The 17,865-nt window shown below is 52.8% G+C and overlaps 2 protein-coding genes across 2 annotated transcripts; one reads left to right on the top strand and one right to left on the bottom strand.

The window, feature by feature from the left end:
• Positions 1-2,342: 2,342 nt before the first annotated feature.
• CST6 (cystatin E/M) lies at positions 2,343-3,799 on the top strand. The gene is made up of 3 exons (XM_010995964.3): positions 2,343-2,622; positions 3,146-3,271; positions 3,590-3,799. Exons 1-3 carry the CDS (start codon positions 2,389-2,391, stop codon positions 3,671-3,673), a joined length of 444 nt encoding a protein of 147 aa, XP_010994266.1. The 5' UTR covers positions 2,343-2,388; the 3' UTR covers positions 3,674-3,799.
• A 2,375-nt stretch (positions 3,800-6,174) lies between these two features.
• Positions 6,175-16,105, bottom strand: CATSPER1 (cation channel sperm associated 1). The gene is made up of 11 exons (XM_031447963.2): positions 15,899-16,105; positions 15,095-15,208; positions 14,767-14,926; positions 14,364-14,455; positions 14,072-14,215; positions 13,844-13,907; positions 13,607-13,679; positions 13,409-13,466; positions 8,738-8,813; positions 6,492-6,606; positions 6,175-6,328 (listed from the first exon to the last, which is right to left on the bottom strand). The coding sequence occupies exons 1-11, from the start codon at positions 16,011-16,013 to the stop codon at positions 6,302-6,304; spliced, it is 1,038 nt and encodes a 345-aa protein (XP_031303823.2). The 5' UTR covers positions 16,014-16,105; the 3' UTR covers positions 6,175-6,301.
• Positions 16,106-17,865: the final 1,760 nt, after the last annotated feature.

The following is a 17,865-nucleotide window of genomic DNA, read 5'->3' as shown; positions in this document are numbered from 1 at the left end:
TTAGCGAGGCCCATCAGCCAGGGGCAGGGGAGGGGTGCGATGGGAAACCAGGTTGGGATGACGGGGCCACGGCAAAACTGGAGGCCATGCCTGGTGGCCAGTGAGAATGGCCAACCTGAGCTCACACCTGGCCCAGGCCTACTTCTGGAAGCCAGAGTGGTCCAGACTAAGGATGGACGGAGTCCAGGCTAAGACTTTTCCAGATGAGACCCAGTTTTCCCAGGGCACCCCCACCCCCAGGGAGCCTCCCTCATCACAGCAGACCTCATATCCCTGCGGGGCAGCCCAGAACTCACACACTAGGATGCTGGCCCACCACTTACCCTTCTCCTTTGACCCTCCATTTCCTCCTTGTAAAAAAAAAAAAAGTGTGTGTGTGTGTATAAAATATATGTGTGTGTGTATTTATCTGTGTGTGTGTGTATATATATATAAAATCACTGCTTCTACAGAGTTGTTATAAGGATGAGAGGACATATATTGAGTCCCTGGTACAAGGCCTGGCACATATCAGAGCCCAGGAATTAATTTCCCTTCCCCATCCCTCTTTTCTCACCAAGACCCCACTTCTAGTTAAGTGACCTCAGACAAGCGTCCTGACATATCTGATTAACTTTCTTCATCTGCAAAACGAGGATGATGATTACTAACTCAGGATGCTTGTGAGAATAGATCAGTGGGTGAAAAGGCTTTGGAAATTATTAGGTTGGTGTGCAAAAGATTTATTGGTGTTAGCACAAAGGAATGACAGGTAGGGCAGGGGCAAGTGATCTGGGGACCCCCTGGCCCTTGGTGAGTTGAAGACTGGGCCTCAGATAATTTCCCACGGAGCTATTAGAGGTAAGTGTGTCCATAGCTGAGTTCCAATGGACAGGAGAGCTGACACGGAGAACCCAAGGAGGCTCCCAGTCCCTTGGGGCTGCCTCTCCCACCTCTCCCCAGTACTGCGGTCCTGGACTCTTCCTCTTCTACACTCCCAGCTTCTCTCAGGTCGGGCTCCTGCCTGGCCCTGGCCTTCTCACCAAGCCAAGCTTTTACCAGCTTTCGCACGAATGGGCCTGTCCCTTTAAGGCAGACACCTGAGCCCTCGACAAACTTGTGGCTGCTCCTTGGCGTCCCCAGATTGTTTTTCACAGCTGGGCTGAGGGGGTGGGGTAGCAGCTGGACTGGGCAGTGACAACATTCTGGTTCCAGTCTCCCAGGGAGAAATCACTGCCTTTCCTGGTCCTGGGATTCTGAGAGGCCAAGAATTGGTGGGTGTGGGGGCAGGTGGGGGAAGGAATACTGGCTGCTTACTCATAATACTCATCACAATAATAGCTACCACTTGCTAAACGTCAACACTGAAAACCACAGCCTCTCCCAAGCCCCAGTTAAGATCCTTGGAGGCCCTAAGCACTAACTAGATCTTCATGTCCCAAGAGCAAAAAGCCCCATCTCCCCTAGCAATATGTGATTAAAAGTGCAAACTACCCTGAACTCTGAAATACTAATTCTAAAGAATTCCAATAAAATCCAGACTTTTCCAGTGTTGACTACTTCAATGCTGTTTTTTAATATCCTAATTGTCAGATTACTCCCCCCCAAAAGTCATAGCCCTATTTTGCTGGTATCTCCAACACATGCCCAGTTTACCTAGGAGTGACCCAGTCTTGGGCCAATATGTCATCATAACCTTAGAAGACAAGAATAGTGTCCTTTCTTCAGATGAGGACACTGAAGTCCCCCAAGCAGTGAATGGCAGAGCTGGTACCATGTACATCCCTCCTTCTGGTCAGTTCTCAACGTTCACTTTGTGTCCTGTTTAAGCCTCTGTAAAGTGGAAGCATTACTGATTCCCACATCATGCTGGTGGTGGGCGTTAAACAGTGGCTCAGCACAGTAATGCCTTCTACTTGCCTGCTGCGTATAGAGCACCAGGCCTCCCCTAAGCACTTTACTTATTGAATCCTCACAGCAACCCATTTTACAGAGAAGGAAACTGAGGTAGTGAGAGTTTAGTCTTCTCCAAGGTTACCCGGTTAGTAGATGGTGGGGACAGTAAGTGCCTGCTGGTGGCTGTTGGTGGTATTTCATACTAGATGGGCCTCGGTGAACTGCCCCAGTCGGGGCACTTGTTGCTGAGGACTGTCGCTGGCTTTTCCCTCCCTGGACTAGGTGTGCCCTGGAGATCAGGCAGCATCGTAGTACACAGGTGTGCTTGTGCCTGTCCACTGTCGCCCTTGGCGCCGGGACACAGCCTCGCCGAGAGGACTGCCCAGCCCCAGCGGTCCCTCCCCTGCCCGGCTGCGGGGGCGCACGGCGGGCGGCGGGAGGGCGGGCGGGGCCGCGGAGCCCGGAGCCCGTAAAAGCGGCGCGGGCCGAGGCCGAGGCCAGACACCGACGATCATGGCGCGTCCGAGCCTCCTGCTGCCGCTGGGGCTGGCCCTGCTCGCGCTCTGCCTCCTGGCGCTGCCCAGCGATGCCCGGCCAGGGGACCGCAAGGTCGGAGAACGCCAGGAACTGTCGCCCAGCGACCCGCAGGTGCAGAAGGCGGTGCAGGTGGCCGTGGCCAACTACAACATGGGCAGCAACAGCGTCTACTACTTCCGCGATACCAACGTCCTCCGGGCGCAGAGCCAGGTGCGGCCCCTCCGGCGGGACCGGGCAGGAGGGGAGGCGGGGCGCTGGGGGGAGGCGAGGGAGGCACTCAGCGGGGCACCAGATCAAGGTCGGGGCGACACGAGAGTGATCAGGATGACATTTTAATACAATATATTGTGGAAAGTCCAATTAATGCCAAAAATTCGTGATGAACAAGATATCTCAAATAGGATCCAACCCTGAATTTGCACAGCTACCTCACTAGCCTCCCTGCTGTGATGGGTGGGTTTGGGGAGAGGATGATGAGAGACAGGCCGCTGTGTGGACTTGAATCTCAGCCTCCTGGATTTCCCCACTTCTCAGGGATCCCCACCAGAACTCCCTGTCACCCCTCCCCACCCATTCCTGTCCCCACATGCATCCCAGATCTGAATCCCAAGGACAGTGTGCTGGTTATGTCCGGGGAAGATGAGGGGAGATGGGAGGATATGGAGAGAGGGGAGAGGTCCAGGTCAAGGGTTGTCTCCCAGCACCCCTGACTGGTCCCCACCCTCCGTCCCAGCTGGTGGCTGGCGTCAAGTACTACCTGACCGTGGAAATGGGAAGCACAGCCTGCCAGAAGAACGCAATGGCTGGAGACCACATAGACCTCACCATCTGCCCTCTGGCTGCAGAAGCACAGCAGGAGGTAACAGCCCTGCCCTGAGCCAGGCATCAGCCTGTCCTGCCAGCACTTGGGTCCTGAACTGGTCTGGCTGGACCTGTCCCTCCCTTCTGGATGACTCAGCCCCTAATGCTGGGGTGGGGTACCAAGAGGAGAAGCCTGGGGGCTTCCCCTGGAGGGAGGGGGTTCATTAGAAAGATTTGGAATCTGGTCTTGGCCATCCGACTCGATGTCCCTTGGGCCAGCACGTCACAGGGAAATGTGACTGGCACGGGGCTGACAGTTGGGAGGAGGCAGGCCTGGGACCAGGCTAACCCTCCTTTCCTCATGCTCTGTCTGCAGAAGCTGCGCTGTGACTTTGAGATCCTCATGGTTCCCTGGCAGAACTCCTCCCGCCTTCTGAAGCACAACTGTGTGCCTGTGTAGGAGACCTCTGCGGGCCTAGGAGAGGGAGGGAGTGGGCGGGACTGGGCAGGAGCAGGCGCATCGGTGGAGGGCACTTCAGGTCCCTGGACCGTATCTGTTGCAATAAATGGCTAGCATTTCTTCTTGCATCGGTCTCTTCCGAGTGCTTCACTCCTCTTCCCCTCCTGTCCCCCAGTCCCACTCTCAGCAGCTCTCAGCACCCCCTCCAGCTGACAGGGTGCCCAAACCACCTGCAGCGGAGCCTCTGCTGTCCCAGCCCAGACAGTGTTAAGGGTGCAAGGTTCATCTCCCAAATTTGGAGTCCCCCAAACACCTCAGCTGCACAGACAGAGGAATGAACCTCCAGAGACTCCCAAAATTCTCAGCTAAGGGTGGGGAGAGGACGTCAAAGGGGATGGATGATGCCCTGACTGGGAAGGGACAGCAGCCAGTGAAAACTCTGAAGAGTGCTTGAACTCTGCTCCCCATCAGCTGCCAGGATGACTCCGAGTGGCACGTTGGGGGTTCAGCCAGCCGGGCCCCAGGACATCGAGCTCTCAGCTGATGAGATTCTTACACCAGCATGTGACCCAGAGATGGCAGAGGCCCTGAAGGCCAAGAGACCACGAGGGCTGGGACAGTGGCTCTCAAGTGCACAGTGGGCCACATGCCAGAAGGACCCCCAATGCTTTGTCCTGTGCAAGACCCTGGAAGGGGTGGGCAGGGAGCGCTAAGAGGACTGAGGAATTCGCTGTCCACAGGAGGGATGAGGGAATAGATGCAATTTAATGTCATTTAAGGAAAACAGAGCTGGAGGGGAAGGGTAGATCTCAGTGATAGAGGGTGTGCTTAGCATGCATGAGGTCCTGGGTTCAATCCCTAGTACCTCCATTAAAAATAAATAAACCTAATTACCCCTCTCCCCCCACCAAAAAAAAATAAATTAGAAAACAGAACTGGAACTTTTTTTGTGCACCTGAATTTGTGGCTGGAATTAATATTTACTACACACACACAAACCCACCACACACACTCAGATTGCTCCCAGACACCACACATACATCCAGAAAACCACCACACACATAATGCAACCCGGAAGCAGACACAAACACACAGAAGCAACAACCCCGCCCCAAGGGACAACCTGGAGATGTATACACAGATCCCCCTCTCACAGCCCCAGGCACCCACATCCCCCCACCCAGAGCTGTCCTGCAGGTACACAAACGCACACCCACACCTGGGACAGGAAAGGCAGTAACTGGATCCGGTGGGAGCCTGAGGTGTGGACAGCATCAGGCCCTGGCAGGCAGACCGAGGGGACTGTGGAAGGCGCCTGGCAGCGCCTTCCAGGCCAGGCCTCATGCTCCCTTCATGCCTGGCTGGATCCCCCCCAATGCTGCGACTTAACGAGGAACGGCCCCAGCTCCCATCCTCTAGAGCCCTCGGAGGCCATACAGGATGGGGATGGGGAGGTGGAAAATAAACTGACTCACTTGGAAGCCCGAGGGGCTGAGTTTGCCAGGAGTCAGGAATGGAGGGGAACCCCTCCAGCCACACATCTGCTCAAACCTGTCAGAGGTGGCTGTGCAGACAACCCAGGGGCCTGAGGCGGGGCTGCTGCAGGGAGGGCTCCCATGGGCACCAGGCTGGAGCCGCCTGCATGGCTGGTACAGGGTAAGTGGCAGGAAATGCTTGTTGAGTGAATGTGTGAGGTGGTGGGGTGAGGCGAGGCCTGGAGATCTTTGCCAGGTGGCCTCTCCACCCCTGGAGTCTGTGCCCAAATCCCAGACGGCATTTCCTTTGCACAGTCTATTCCCAGGCCCTGGGCCAGCCCGCACCCTCGGCTCGGCCAGGGAGACTTCACCACTGTCTGGTCCAGACTGGTGGCCAGAGGGGTGGCTGGCAAAACAGTCTGTCACCCCTCAGCCTTCAACAGTCAGCCTCATCCTGGCTTCCCTCTAACAGAGGCGCCTCCATGCCACACACGCCCCACCCCGGCCGCCACCTGGAGGCCAGGAGGACTTGAGCAGCCTCCCCCCTCCCACCTCATTGAGGCTCCTTAGCCTGACTCCAGACCAGGCAAGGTATGGCAACGACCTCTGACCTCTGGGCTTATGGCATCACCATTGAGTTGGCACCTTTATACTAGTTGCTGAGGGTGCTAGTAGTCTTAAGTTCCTAGGCTTTGGGCCTCCTGGCCCCCCAAGTCCTGAGAACTGTAGGCTGTCCCAGCCTGTTCTTTTCCTCCTGTCTCTTGAGCCAGACCGGCCTTCCTCCCCAAAGCAGGGTGATGGCCAGCACTCCCTCCAGCACTGAGCCTGGCCCCCTTTCCACAGCACCCCTCTGGCTGCTGCCAAGGCACGGGCTAGGCTCTGGCAGGACCAGAGGGGAATCCAAGAATGGAGCCTTTCACCTACAACACTCCCGCGCACACACACACTCAAGTCTGCACACGCCTGCCTGCGCCCCAGACCCCTTGCCCTGTGCCTCGGCCCGGCCAGTGAGGATGCAGAGCCACCTGGGGTTTTAAAACTCTGTTGGGGCCCATCCCTGCAGGCCCAACAATCTTTCCAGCAGATCTTGTCCCGACCCACTGGCTGGGCAGCCTGCCATGGGCTGAAGTCTGACGCGGCTGCCTCTCCAGGGTCACCTCCTGAAGTCCTCTTCGCCAGCCTGCAGAATGGGGCAGGAGATAATGGGACCAGTGCAGGCCTCGGCCTTTCCCAATGCCCACGGGACTGTGACTCAGGGCCACTTCTGGGCACAAGCCCCTGAAGCCTGGCCTTCCCGTGTCCTCCCCCTCCCTCTGGCTCCTCCCGTCGGGTGCCTGGTTCACCTCAAATGCAGTGTCCACAATCTCATCAATGACAGCTGCCTGGGAGCGGAATTTCTGCTGGTAATGCTCCACCCCAGCCGCCAGCTGCAGGAAGTGGAACAGGAGCTCCTGCTGCCTGGGAAGGGAGTGGGGCAGAGCCCTGACTGGGTGGACCTGCCTGGCTGGGCCATCTTGGTCCCCAGAGCCCCAGAGCCCCCCAGACAGTTCTTCTTGCTTGACCCCTTCCTCCCAACTTACATTACCCTAGGGCTTCCTTTCCATCCACGGCCACCATGTTTCTGTGTGTGGCCCTTCCCCGGCCCCACCGTCTGTCTGGACCACAGCAGATTCTGACAATTAACTGTTTACCTTCCAATCACCCAACCCTCCATCAGTCCACCCACCTGCTGCCCCTTCAACTACCCCCTACTGACTCATGCACCCACTCAGCCACCTACCCACACACCCACCCATCTGTTTAGCTATTCACTCACCCATCAGACCACACAACCCTTTCCCTCACTCATCCATACCCCCATCCACCTGCTCTTCCCTGGCCCCACACGCCCACCCCTTACCTAAACCTCACCCTCATGGACTACCCATTCATTAACTCCTTTGCTGCCAACTTATCTTACCAATCAGTCCATCAAATAACACTGAAATCAATGAACACTGCCAGGTGTGCCAAGGATGTAGAAATGAGCGAGAAACAGCCCCTGCCCTGGAGAAGCTCAGTCTGTGGCGGAGCCAGGAAAGCAAACCAAGTGTGTTTACACCTGTGATAAGTGTGAACACGGGGCACTGAGGGGCCCAGAGGAGGAAGCCTCCCCCAGTACTGGGGGTGAGGAAAGGTTTCTGGAGGAAGTGCCACTGAGCTGAATTTGAGTGTTTGCTGAGCTCAGACAGGGCTCCTGGTGCTCCAGGTCTGTGAACAGTGGGGAGTGTTCTGGGGGCAGAGGTGGGCCTCAGGGAGGGAGGTTTTAGAGAACGGATGAATTGAAGGTGGAGACATGCAGGGAAGGTCACAGCAAGGCACCCGACCCTTAAACTAAGGGAGGCAGGAGCCCTTGCAGGGAAGGCAGAAAAGGCCAAAACTTCTTTCAACAAAGATCACTCTTTAAGTCAATAAAAAGAAAAAGAAAGGAAAACAAAAAGATGAGAACAAACCAAACAACAGCAAACCAAAGACACTCTCAGTGAAGGTGGAGGTGGACCAGTGGAGAAGAGACCAGAGGCCAAGAAACCCCCACGGCAGGTATCACAGAGGTGCCAAGGATCCAGACCAGGCTGAGGGCCAAGGAGCTGGGACCTGGAGGGAGGACAGGAGGTGAAACGAGCAGGACTGGAACTCAGCTCTTCTAACTCTTAATCACTTGAGCCTGGTGTCTGTCGGCAGCCAGAAAACATCGCAGGCGGAGAGAACGGTGTGGGCAAAGGCCTGAGGGAGGGCACGTATGTGTGACGCTGTGGGTAAAGCTAGGATGCGATGGGGGTGGTAGCAGCTGCCATGATCATGGAGGCCTTGGGGCTTGAGCTCTGTTGGTGGGTGAGCAGAACCTGGAGGGTGCCAGCTGTCGGGCTGGTTTGGAGCCGGTCTGGATGCGGTGGGGTGGGCCCAGCTTTCAGTAAGAAGGCTCTCTGGGGAGCCAGGCCTGAGAGCAGGGGCCAGGAGTCTGTGCCAAGGACCCCCAGCCATGAGCACAGCCACGCATCCCCAGGAGTCCTGGCCCAGCCGGCCGCTCACGTTGACAGGAAGGGCTGCTGACCATCTGACTCCCCTGCATTTACCTAAGCTGTTCCCCAACCCACCGTCCTCTTCCCTCCACCCAGCTGAAGCCCACCAGCCCTCCATGGCCCAGCGCATTCTACAGAGGTGGGGCCCTCACAGGCAGGTGCCAATTGTGTCCTCTTTGGGTCTCTGGAGTCCTCGCAGAACCTAGCCCAGAGCAAGGATCAGGGATGCTGCTCGAGTAAAAAAAGTGAGCAGAACTCCCATTCCTCCAGCATCTCGCCACTGCCCCTGCCCTGGGTGGTCGGGCTCAGAGGGGCTCTCATGGCCCTTTAGGTGCTGCTGGGAGGATTCACTTGATGGCACAAGATGACTCAGGGTGAGCAGAAGCCACTCAAGCTCACCACATCCCATAAGCCTTAGTGCTCTGCTTCCAGAGAGGTGGGCAGTGCCCCTTCCCCTGCCAGCCCAGCGGTCAGGCCCCCAGACTACTCCCCTTAGACCTGAGGCCTTGCCTCCCTTCATGTCTCCTTACTTCTCAGTCATGGTTCCAAATTGTTTCTCAACGAGCTGCTTCTGTCTAGTGTGTTCACTCAGCGCCTCTTCTGGTTCTGGATGTAGAGAAAGAAGGAGGAGGTCAGGGAGACGCCTGGATTGAGAGTGGGTGGAGGGAATCCCCTGTGTCCTGGAGACACTCAAACAGGGGTCAGGGTTTTTTGTTTGTTTGTTTGTTTGTTTTGTCTAGAATGTCCCCAAAGAGATTGCTTCTCTGGGCATGGAGTATGTTTTGTTTGTTTACTGGTCCATCATCCATTCCCTCTTCTTCTGGTAAAAGTCTCCCAATTTTCCTGAGGACCCACTCCCACCCCTTTTGGTGGACTGTTGTCTAGCTGGGGTTGACCCCCCACAACTCTAAGGACAAGCCTGGCCAATCAGAACAGCCTAGCCTTTGGGTTACAGTGATTGGTTCAGAAATAGCCAGGTGATTAATCTGAGCCAAAGAGATTCATTTCTGGGACTTTGTTGGAATGGCTGGGAGAAGAGGACCTCTCTGCTGGGAGAGCTGTGTTTAGCTATACTGTGAGGATTTGGGACTAGAGTTGCAGGTGGTCATATTCCCACCACAAGGGAAGAGCACCCTAAGCACAAAACCACACAGAGAGTTACAGAGCAGAGAAATGGAAGGAGACCAACTCTCAAGCAACATTGGGTCCTGGATCCAGCCATTCCTGAAAGCCCATGAACTCCCAAGTTGCTAAGTAATTTGAGACAATTTTTCTTTTAGCTTAAGCTTTTTTTTTTAATTTTTAAAATTTGTGTATTTATTTTACATTATATTTTTAAATTGAAGTATAGCTGATGTACAATATTATATACAATATAGTAATTCACAAATTTTTAAAGATTATATTCCACTTATAGTTATTATAAAATATTGGCTATATTCCCCCATGGTGTACAACACATCCCTGTAGCTTATTTTATACCTGATAGTTTGTACCTCTTCACCCTCCACCTCGGTCTTGCCCCGCCCCCTTTTCCTCTCCCTACTGGTAACCACTAGTTCCTTCTCTACATCTGAGTCTGTTTCTTTTCTGTTATATTCACTTGTTGTTGTATTTTTTAGATTCCACATGTAAGTGATATCCTACAGTATTTGTCTTTCTCTGTCTGACTTATTTCACTTAGCATAATGCCCTCCAAGTCCATCCATGCTGTACACCAGAAACTAATATAACATTTTAAATCAACTGTACTTCAATTAAAAAGCAAACAATCAACCCATTTAAAATAAGAAGAACTGAACAGATATTTTTCCAAATGAGGAAATGCAGATGGCCAACAGGAACATGAAAAGTTGCTCAACATCACTAATATCATGGAAATGCAAATCAGAATCACAATGAGACACCATCTCACAGCTGTCAGAATGGCCATCATCAAAAAGAACACAAATAACAAATGTTGGCAAGGATGTGGGGAAAATGGAACACTTGTACACTGTTGGTGGGAATGTAAATGGGTGCAGCCACTATGGAAAGCAATATGGAAAGTTCTCAAAAACCTAAAAATAGAACCACCATATGGCCCAGCAATTCCATTCCTGAGCACATATCCGAGAAAAACAAAAACATTAATTCAAAAATATACATACACCCTGCTATTAACAGCAATGTTATGTATAATTGCCAAGATATGGAAGCATCCTAAGTGCACATCAATAGATGAATGGATGAAGAAGATGCAGCATACATATGTAATGGAATACAACTCACCTATAAAAAAGAATAATATTTTGCCATTTGCAGTCCTTCATTAACTTTTTTTTCACTTCAAAAACCAGAATTTTATAACTGGCATAAACATTTCCATTGCATCAAAAACAACTAAATACCTAGAAATAAACTTAACCAAGGAGGTTACCTATTCTCTGAAAACTGTAAAACACTGATGAAGGAACTTGAAGATGGTACAAAGAAATGGAAACACATCTTGTGCTCTTGGATTGGAAGAACCAAAATTATCAAAATGGCCACACTAACCAAAGCATTCTACAGATCCAGTGTAACCCCTGTCAAAACACGATATTTTTCATAGAACTAGAGCAAACAATTCCAAAATTTATATAGAACCACAAAAGACCCTCAATTGCCAAAGCAATCCTTTGTAGGTCTTTTTTTCTCCTCTTTCTTCTTTTTGTTTTTTCTTGTGGTTTGTTGACTAGAAAAGTTCCTGTAACATTTGTTGTAAAGCTGGTTTGGTGGTGCTGAATTCTTTTAGCTTTTGTTTATCTGTGAAGCTTTTGATTTCTCCACAAGTCTGAACAAGAGCCTTGCTGGATAGAGTATTCTTGGTTGTAAGTTTTTCCCCTTTCATCAATTTAAATATATAGTGCCACTCTCTTCTGGCCTGTAGAGTTTCTGCTGAAAAATCAGCTGATAACCTTATGGGAGTTCCCTTGTATGTTATTTGTTGCTTTTCTCTTGCTAATTTTAATATTTTCTCCTTATCCTTAATTGTTGTCCATTTGATGACTACGTGCTTTGGTGTGTTCCTCTTTGGGCTGATCCTGTGAGGAACTCTCTGTGCTTCCTGGACTTGGGTGACTGTTTCCTTTCCCAAGTTGGGGAAGTTTTCAGTTATTATCTCTCCAAAAATTTTCTCAGGTCCTTTCTGTCTTCTCTTTCTGACCCCTATAATATGAATATTAGTGCGTTTCATGTTGTCCCGGAGCACTCTTAAATTATCCTCATTTCTTTTCATTCTTTTTTCTTTTTTCTGTTCTGTAGTAGTGATTTCCACTAATCTGTCTTCTAGTTCACTGATCCGTTCCTCTGCCTCATTTAGTCTATTCTTGGTTCCTTCTAGTGTGTTACTCATTTCAGTGATTTTATTCTTCAACTCTGTTTGGGTATCCTTTATATTTTCCAACTCTTTGCTAAAAACCTAACTTTGTCTGCCTATACTCCTCTTGAGTTCTCTGAGCATCTTCGCCATCATTACTTTAAATTCTTTCTCAGATAAACAGCCTATCTCTTCATCACTTATTTCTTCTTCTGGGATTTTATCTTGTGCCTTGGCCTGGGAGATATTCCTCTGCCGCCTCACATTGTTTATCTTTCTATTTGTATTTTTAGGTAGCTTAATTATGTTTCTTGACACTGGAGAGGTGGCCTCTGTGGAAGACATCCTATACATCCCAGCAGTATACTCCTCTCTCGTCACCCAAGAGCCAGGGTCCTTCCAGTCCCAGGGTAGAGTCTGGCCTGTGTTTGTGGACTCCTTCCATAGGCTTTGGGATTGTTGTTTTCTTATTTCTAATATCTGCCCCTGGTGGATGAGGCTGGACTAGAGGCTTATGCAGGGTTCCTGGCGGGGGAGTCAGTGCCTGCCCACTGCTGCATGAAGCTTGGTCCTGGGCCTCTGGTGGGTAGGGCCCACCAGTGTCTAGAGGTGTCTGTGGCTCAGGAAGCCTGCTGATGGGGGGGGGGGGACTGTGTTCCCAACCTGTATGTTGTTTGGCCTGAGGCTTCCCTGCAGGCTGTTGTGTGGGGCTAGGTCTTGGTGCGAATGATCCAATCAAGATATCAGCCTCCAGGAAAGCTCATGTAGGTGAACACCCCCAGAATGTCTTCCATCAGCTTTTATGTCCCCGGGTGAGCTATATCCATCCCCTACCTCTCCAGGAGACCTTCCAAAACCAGCAGGGAGGTCTGGCCCAGGTTCTATGAAATCACTGCCTCTGCCCTGGGACCTGGCTCATGTGAGAGTCTGTATACACTTCCAAAGAGAATGAAGTCTCTGTTTCCCCCAGTCCAGTGGGGCTTCTGGAGCTAAGCCCCACTCGCCTTCAAAACCAGATGTCTTGGGGTCTCCTCCTCCTCTCAATGCCAGAACCCTGGGCTGAGGAGCCTGACGTGGGGCTTAGAACTCTCACAACTGTGGGAGGGCATCTGCAACTTAACTATTCCTCAGCTTGTGGGCCGCCCACTCGGAGGTCTGGGGCCCAGTTATATCGTGAGAACACCCCTCCTACCGTCCTGCTGCAGTGCCCTCTTTATGTTTCCAGTTGAAGAAATCTTTTTTGCTAGATTCCAGTCTTTTTCCCGATGGTTGTTTAGCAGTCAGTTGTGGTTTTGTTCTTTGCTTAAATTTTTTTGCACTGAGTGTCCACGATGGAGAGGGTGGGAGAGAGGCCAGGTGACCCCTAAAGGCCCTTAGTCTCCAGCGTTGATGATCCTAAGAGTGGGATTCTGGGGCTCAGATTCTAAATTTCTGAAGATCTTTAAGCAGGAGGCAAAGCAATTGGCTCAAAATCTTTTCACCTGGAAAGTCAGATGTGTAAAAACGAACATGTACAGGAAACTTCATTATGTAGGCCCTCAGTCCAGTTGGAGTGAATCTGGACAAGCGTGGATAGCATCTTGAAAATACCCTCAAGACAGCTGAAACCACCCCACATAAGACCAACTCTATAAACTTTGAAAGTTCTTCATAGAAATAATGTTTGGCAAATCATAATTGGCTAATTAATTGTTCTGCAAATGGGTCTTTCAAGAATTGACTATCAGTTTAATTGGCTTTTGGAGGATTGTCTTAGTGCCCTTGGGACCAAAGCTGTAAGCTCTGAAAGTTCGCCTGAGTCTTGGACTCTAAAGCTGGGTCTGGAGCTCTGTATCTGCTGGGAGGATGGGGGTGCTGGTACCTGCTTCAATGAGCTCCCTCAGTGAGTCATCCAGTAGATTCTCGTGGACCTGGGTGGCCTCCTGGGAAGAAAGAGGCCTCAATCCTGCCAGAGTCCCATGTCTCCTCATCCCTGGAGCACCCTCCTCCCTTCCCTCCAGCTTCTGTGCCCCTCCTCCTGTTTTCCTGATTGGTCCACCTGCCCCACCCGACTTGGTACCTCCTGCTTCACTTTCTCCAGGCCTTTGAGCAGGGCCATCTGGAAGTTATCCACCAGGACAGCAATCACCAGGCTGGGGCGGAGACAGTGGGGCACTCTCAAGGAGGAGGCCATAGGCAAGGCCCTGCACCCTCTTCTGGATTCACTGTGGCATAACCATGGTGAAAGGGGAGGAGTGGGACCCGGGGTTAGGTGTTGTGGGGGTAAAGCTGGGGAGCACAAGGGTCGGGTCCTCACTTGAGGAAGATGAAGTATTGGATGATGATATAAATCATGAGAATGGGGATGATGTACCAGGCACCTGGGAGAGAGGGCGTTGTTCGAGCTGTGAGTTCCTTGCCAGCCCTCCCCATTCCCGTGTCAGCAAGCATCAGAAGCCCCACCTGGCAGATAGGGTAACTGAGCCCTCTGGGTCTGCACACCCAGCCAGACCCTGCCCTCCACTCAGCCTGAGGTCTGCCCCACCCTGGGCCCGGCTGTCCATGTAGATGAGGGACCAGTCGTCCAGGGTGAGCAGGGTGAAGAGTGTGAAGATGGTGGTGAAGATGCTCTGGAAGCGCTTCGGATCAGATTGGCGGAATAGCGCCCGGAACACCACAGAGAAGAGGACTGGTTGTTCAGGGCCAAACCTGGCACACAGAGTCCCCATCTCCCCCAGTTTCCCCCTCCCTGCCCCCTGCCAGCTCCTGGTCCCTCCCCGCAACTCCGTCCAGCCCAGCACCTCATGTTCCCACCCCAGACTGCGTGGCATGGATACAGAGGCAGGTAAACATGAGGATGAGGATGGCAGTGATGGACGGCAAGGACCGGGCCAGGGTCCCAGTCACTTCCTGGAGGCTGGTCAGGAAGCTGTGGGCAGAGGTTGAGAAGGAGGCTGAATCAGTGGAAGTGGGGATCTGTGCCTGGCAGCCAGAGCTGACCTGAGACAGGAGGTCCCTGATTTGTTAGTGACTTGGAAGAGTCCTGACCCCTCTCTGGAAACTGAAGAGATAGATCCGAGTGGATGGCAGGAGGCTTATCAGGAAAGCAGGCTGGAGTCTGCGCCTCCCCATCCCTCATCACTTGAACAGGTCACAGCAGATTCCTTGGGAGCCCAGGCCCATTGTTCCCTCTTCCTTCAGAGTCCCCACACCAGGGTGGGCAGCTGTGGTCCCGCTGACCTGAGCCTCCGCAGGACCCAGATAGCCCGCAATGTTCGCAGGCTCTTGAGGACCTTGACGATCCGGAAGGTGTTTTGGTTGTAGACAGCGTGTGTGAAGGAGGGAGAGTTGAGATGCATGAGCATGAAGTCCAGCACGGCTAAGACCATGATGAAGAAATCTGAGGGCATAGGGAGGGGAGGGGGCGGCTCGGTGTCATGGGCTCCTGCCTGGGCCCCTAGCCCAGACCCACAGTCCTCCTGGTGCCAACACCCCCTGCTTCCCACCACACAAACATATACAGACACATGCACACACACACACACACAAAGGCTCCACCCTTACCCACCCAGTTTGTTCCAGGGGTCATAAAAATACTTGAGACCCAGAGCAACGATCTTGAGCACAGCTTCCACCACATAGATGCAGAGGAAAATGGAGTCCAAAGCCATGAAGTGCCACTCTGTGGGGACACAGGGGGCTCGCTCAAGGCCCTCCCCAGTGACCCCAGCCCCTCACTCCTCCCCACTGGAACCACACACACAGCAATTTAAGGAGAACCTGGCTCTGCCCAATGGCTGTGTGTCTTCACTGCTCTGTGTCTCACTTTTGTTGTCTATCAAATAGTGATAATAAGTCTGCCTGATAGAGTTTCCATGAGCATTAAATGCATTTAACATAGTAAAGGGCTTAGAATAGAACCTGAAACAGCTTGCAAGAAACACCAGTCACTCTTCTTCTTCTCTCCTTAGTTGATGTGCCCTGTGGCAGGTCCTTTCCTTCATTCTGCTCCCCAGGTTTCAGGGGCCTCCTTCCCTGGTTTCCCACTCTCACCATCTCTTAGGTTCTGGGCAGCCTTCTTGGGGAAAGCAGCGCACCTAGAGCTGATGCGCCACCTGGTGGCTGCAGTCATGAACAGTACATCCTCAAGTTGAGAGGGCTTTTCTAAGTCTCTGGCTGGCTGGCTGACTTCAGCAAAACACTCTGAGCCACACTCTAACGCAGCGAGGGTGGGGGTGGAGGATGGGATGCTGCCTACTTCCGAGGATCAAATGGCCCAAGTTCTATGAGTCACTAGGCACTTGGTCAGGCCCACAGGAGGCCTGGAACATCAATGGCCTCCTCCATATGAACCGGGCTCCCTAGCACTTACCGCCCCGGATCTCAACTTGAGCGAAGGTCTGGGCCACGAGCATGACGGTGTTGAGGCAGACAATGAAGAGGATGAAGCCTTCAAAGGCTAGGGACTCAGTCAGTCTCCTGAGCATTCTCCGGATGTCCCAAATGAAGTAGCTTAATTTTTCCCACAACCAATAGAAGAGGTCCACAGCATGCAGCCTCCTGTGGGTCCGCTGGGCTCGGCCAGCTGCAAAGAGGCCAGAAAGCCAAGCCTGTGTGGAACGGGACACGGGGGTCCCAGGCGCCCTCTCCAGCCTGCCTGCTTGCCTGCCATGTGCCTCCGTGCTAGTCTTGCACTAGTATTGGGGCCACAGGCTTGAGCCGTTCCCTGGCAAGTCAGCCTGATTGGGATTTGGGGTCTGCCTGGGCACATCGCGGGGCTCACGCTCCTGCACCTCTGTGCTTTTCTTTACTCACATGGCAGCTTGTACACAGAAGACCCCATCCTCTTCACCGCCCCATCCTCCTGGTAAACTCTCTCTCTCCAAGATTCTAGTGAAACATCTCCCCCTCTTGACTGCCCTCTCTACCCCCAAACAATTAGACACTCGCCCTTCAGCCTGTTTGTGAGGCTGTTGCCGTGTTTACTGAACTATCGGGGGCCAAGTTTGGGGGATTGCGTGTTATCAGTCAAAGTCCCTCTTGCCCTCAGACAAGGCCCTCATTCAGGCACTGGTTCCAAAACTCTGCCCTCAAGAAGCTCACAGTTTAGTGGGGGACATGTGGACAAACAGAACCTACAGTGGTGAATGTTCCTATCTGGAGGATAGACCCCTATCACTGGGGGTGGTCTGGGATTGGTTGTGTAAGTGACCACCCCCAGCTTTCATACTAGACAAGAGGAAACATTTGAGAAGTGGACACACGAATAAAAGAAACAGTGACTGAATGAACAAATGGCTGGCAGACTGAGGAGGTGCATAATTCCAGGAATAAAAGATTGGCTGATGGACAGTCAGGCGAGTGAATAGCCAATGGGATGCACACGCAGGTGAGCACAAGCCTCATGATCCTTGGAAGGACATGCGGGCCGGACTCAGGTCTGGCCTCCGGGCCAGGCAGCTGGGGTGGGGGGAGGGGGGAGAGCAAAGACTCACTTTTGCGCTTCTGAAACTGCTCATCTCCTTTAGGCCAGCTTTCTGAGGTGTTAAAGGAGGAATCCTGAGGATGGACTTTGTTGGAGGTCTGGAAATCAGGTGAGTGAACTGTGCTACAGGAACAAGCCAAGTTCCGGTCCGAGCTCTGTATGTTTGTCTTGCTAGGTTGGAGGACTATTGGATGAGAAAAGACAGAGCTGAGGGAGGCTCTGGCCACGCTGGGGGATGTGTGTGGGCCAAGGAGTTGGGAGCTACCCTGATGGTACTCCCTGTGGTAGTGCTCTCCGTGGGGGAGATCGTAAGGATGTGCACTGTGGTGGTGCTCCACATGGTGCCCATGGTGGCCACGGTGGTGCTTGTCGTGGTGGTGCTCACCGTGGTGGTGAGGTAGCTCAGGGTGGTAGGACCCCATGGTAGTAGGCCTTCTGTGATGGCGGGCTTCCCGATGATGAGGCCCAACACGGTGATAGGCCTCACTGTGGTCGGGGGTTCACCAGAGTGGTGGGAGTCTTTACAGTAGTGAGGTTTACCTTGTGGATGGAGCCCACTCTGGTGGGGAGCCTCACTGTGGTGGTGAAGCCCACCATGGTGGTAGGACTCCCTATGGTGGTGGGGGCCCCCATGATGTCTTCTGCTACCAGAGTGGGGCTCATCATCAAAGTGGTCCTCACCATAGGAATGGTGGGAGGGAACAGCGTCATGGGGAGGAGCCAGGGAAAGGGATGTGGCGTGGTGGGCTCCGCTGTGATGGTGGGCCTCAGCGTGGCGTGGGGGGTGGGGGGAGTTGGGGGAATGGCAGCAGAAGGCATCGTCACGGAAGTCTTGGAGCTCACCAAGGTGCTGA

The sequence above is a fragment of the Camelus dromedarius genome, chromosome 12 (genome assembly GCF_036321535.1).
Source record: "Camelus dromedarius isolate mCamDro1 chromosome 12, mCamDro1.pat, whole genome shotgun sequence".
NCBI lineage: Eukaryota > Metazoa > Chordata > Mammalia > Artiodactyla > Camelidae > Camelus > Camelus dromedarius.
The sequence above is the reverse complement of the archived record's forward strand: the minus strand, read 5'-3'. Positions and strand labels throughout refer to the sequence as shown.

Bases quoted from the DNA above. Each gene is read 5' to 3' on its own strand.
- CST6 (XM_010995964.3), top strand. From the start codon at position 2,389: ATGGCGCGTCCGAGCCTCCTGCTGCCGCTGGGGCTGGCCCTGCTCGCG. The intron at 2,623-3,145 runs GTGCGGCCCCTC...CCTCCGTCCCAG, and splicing joins TCCTCCGGGCGCAGAGCCAG to CTGGTGGCTGGCGTCAAGTA. The intron at 3,272-3,589 runs GTAACAGCCCTG...CTCTGTCTGCAG, and splicing joins CTGCAGAAGCACAGCAGGAG to AAGCTGCGCTGTGACTTTGA.
- CATSPER1 (XM_031447963.2), bottom strand. From the start codon at position 16,013: ATGCTCAGGAGACTGACTGAGTCCCTAGCCTTTGAAGGCTTCATCCTC. The intron at 14,216-14,363 runs GTATCCATGCCA...CTGAACAACCAG, and splicing joins CCTCATGTTTACCTGCCTCT to TCCTCTTCTCTGTGGTGTTC. The intron at 8,814-13,408 runs GTACCAGCACCC...CTCTACATCCAG, and splicing joins GAGGGAGCTCATTGAAGCAG to AACCAGAAGAGGCGCTGAGT.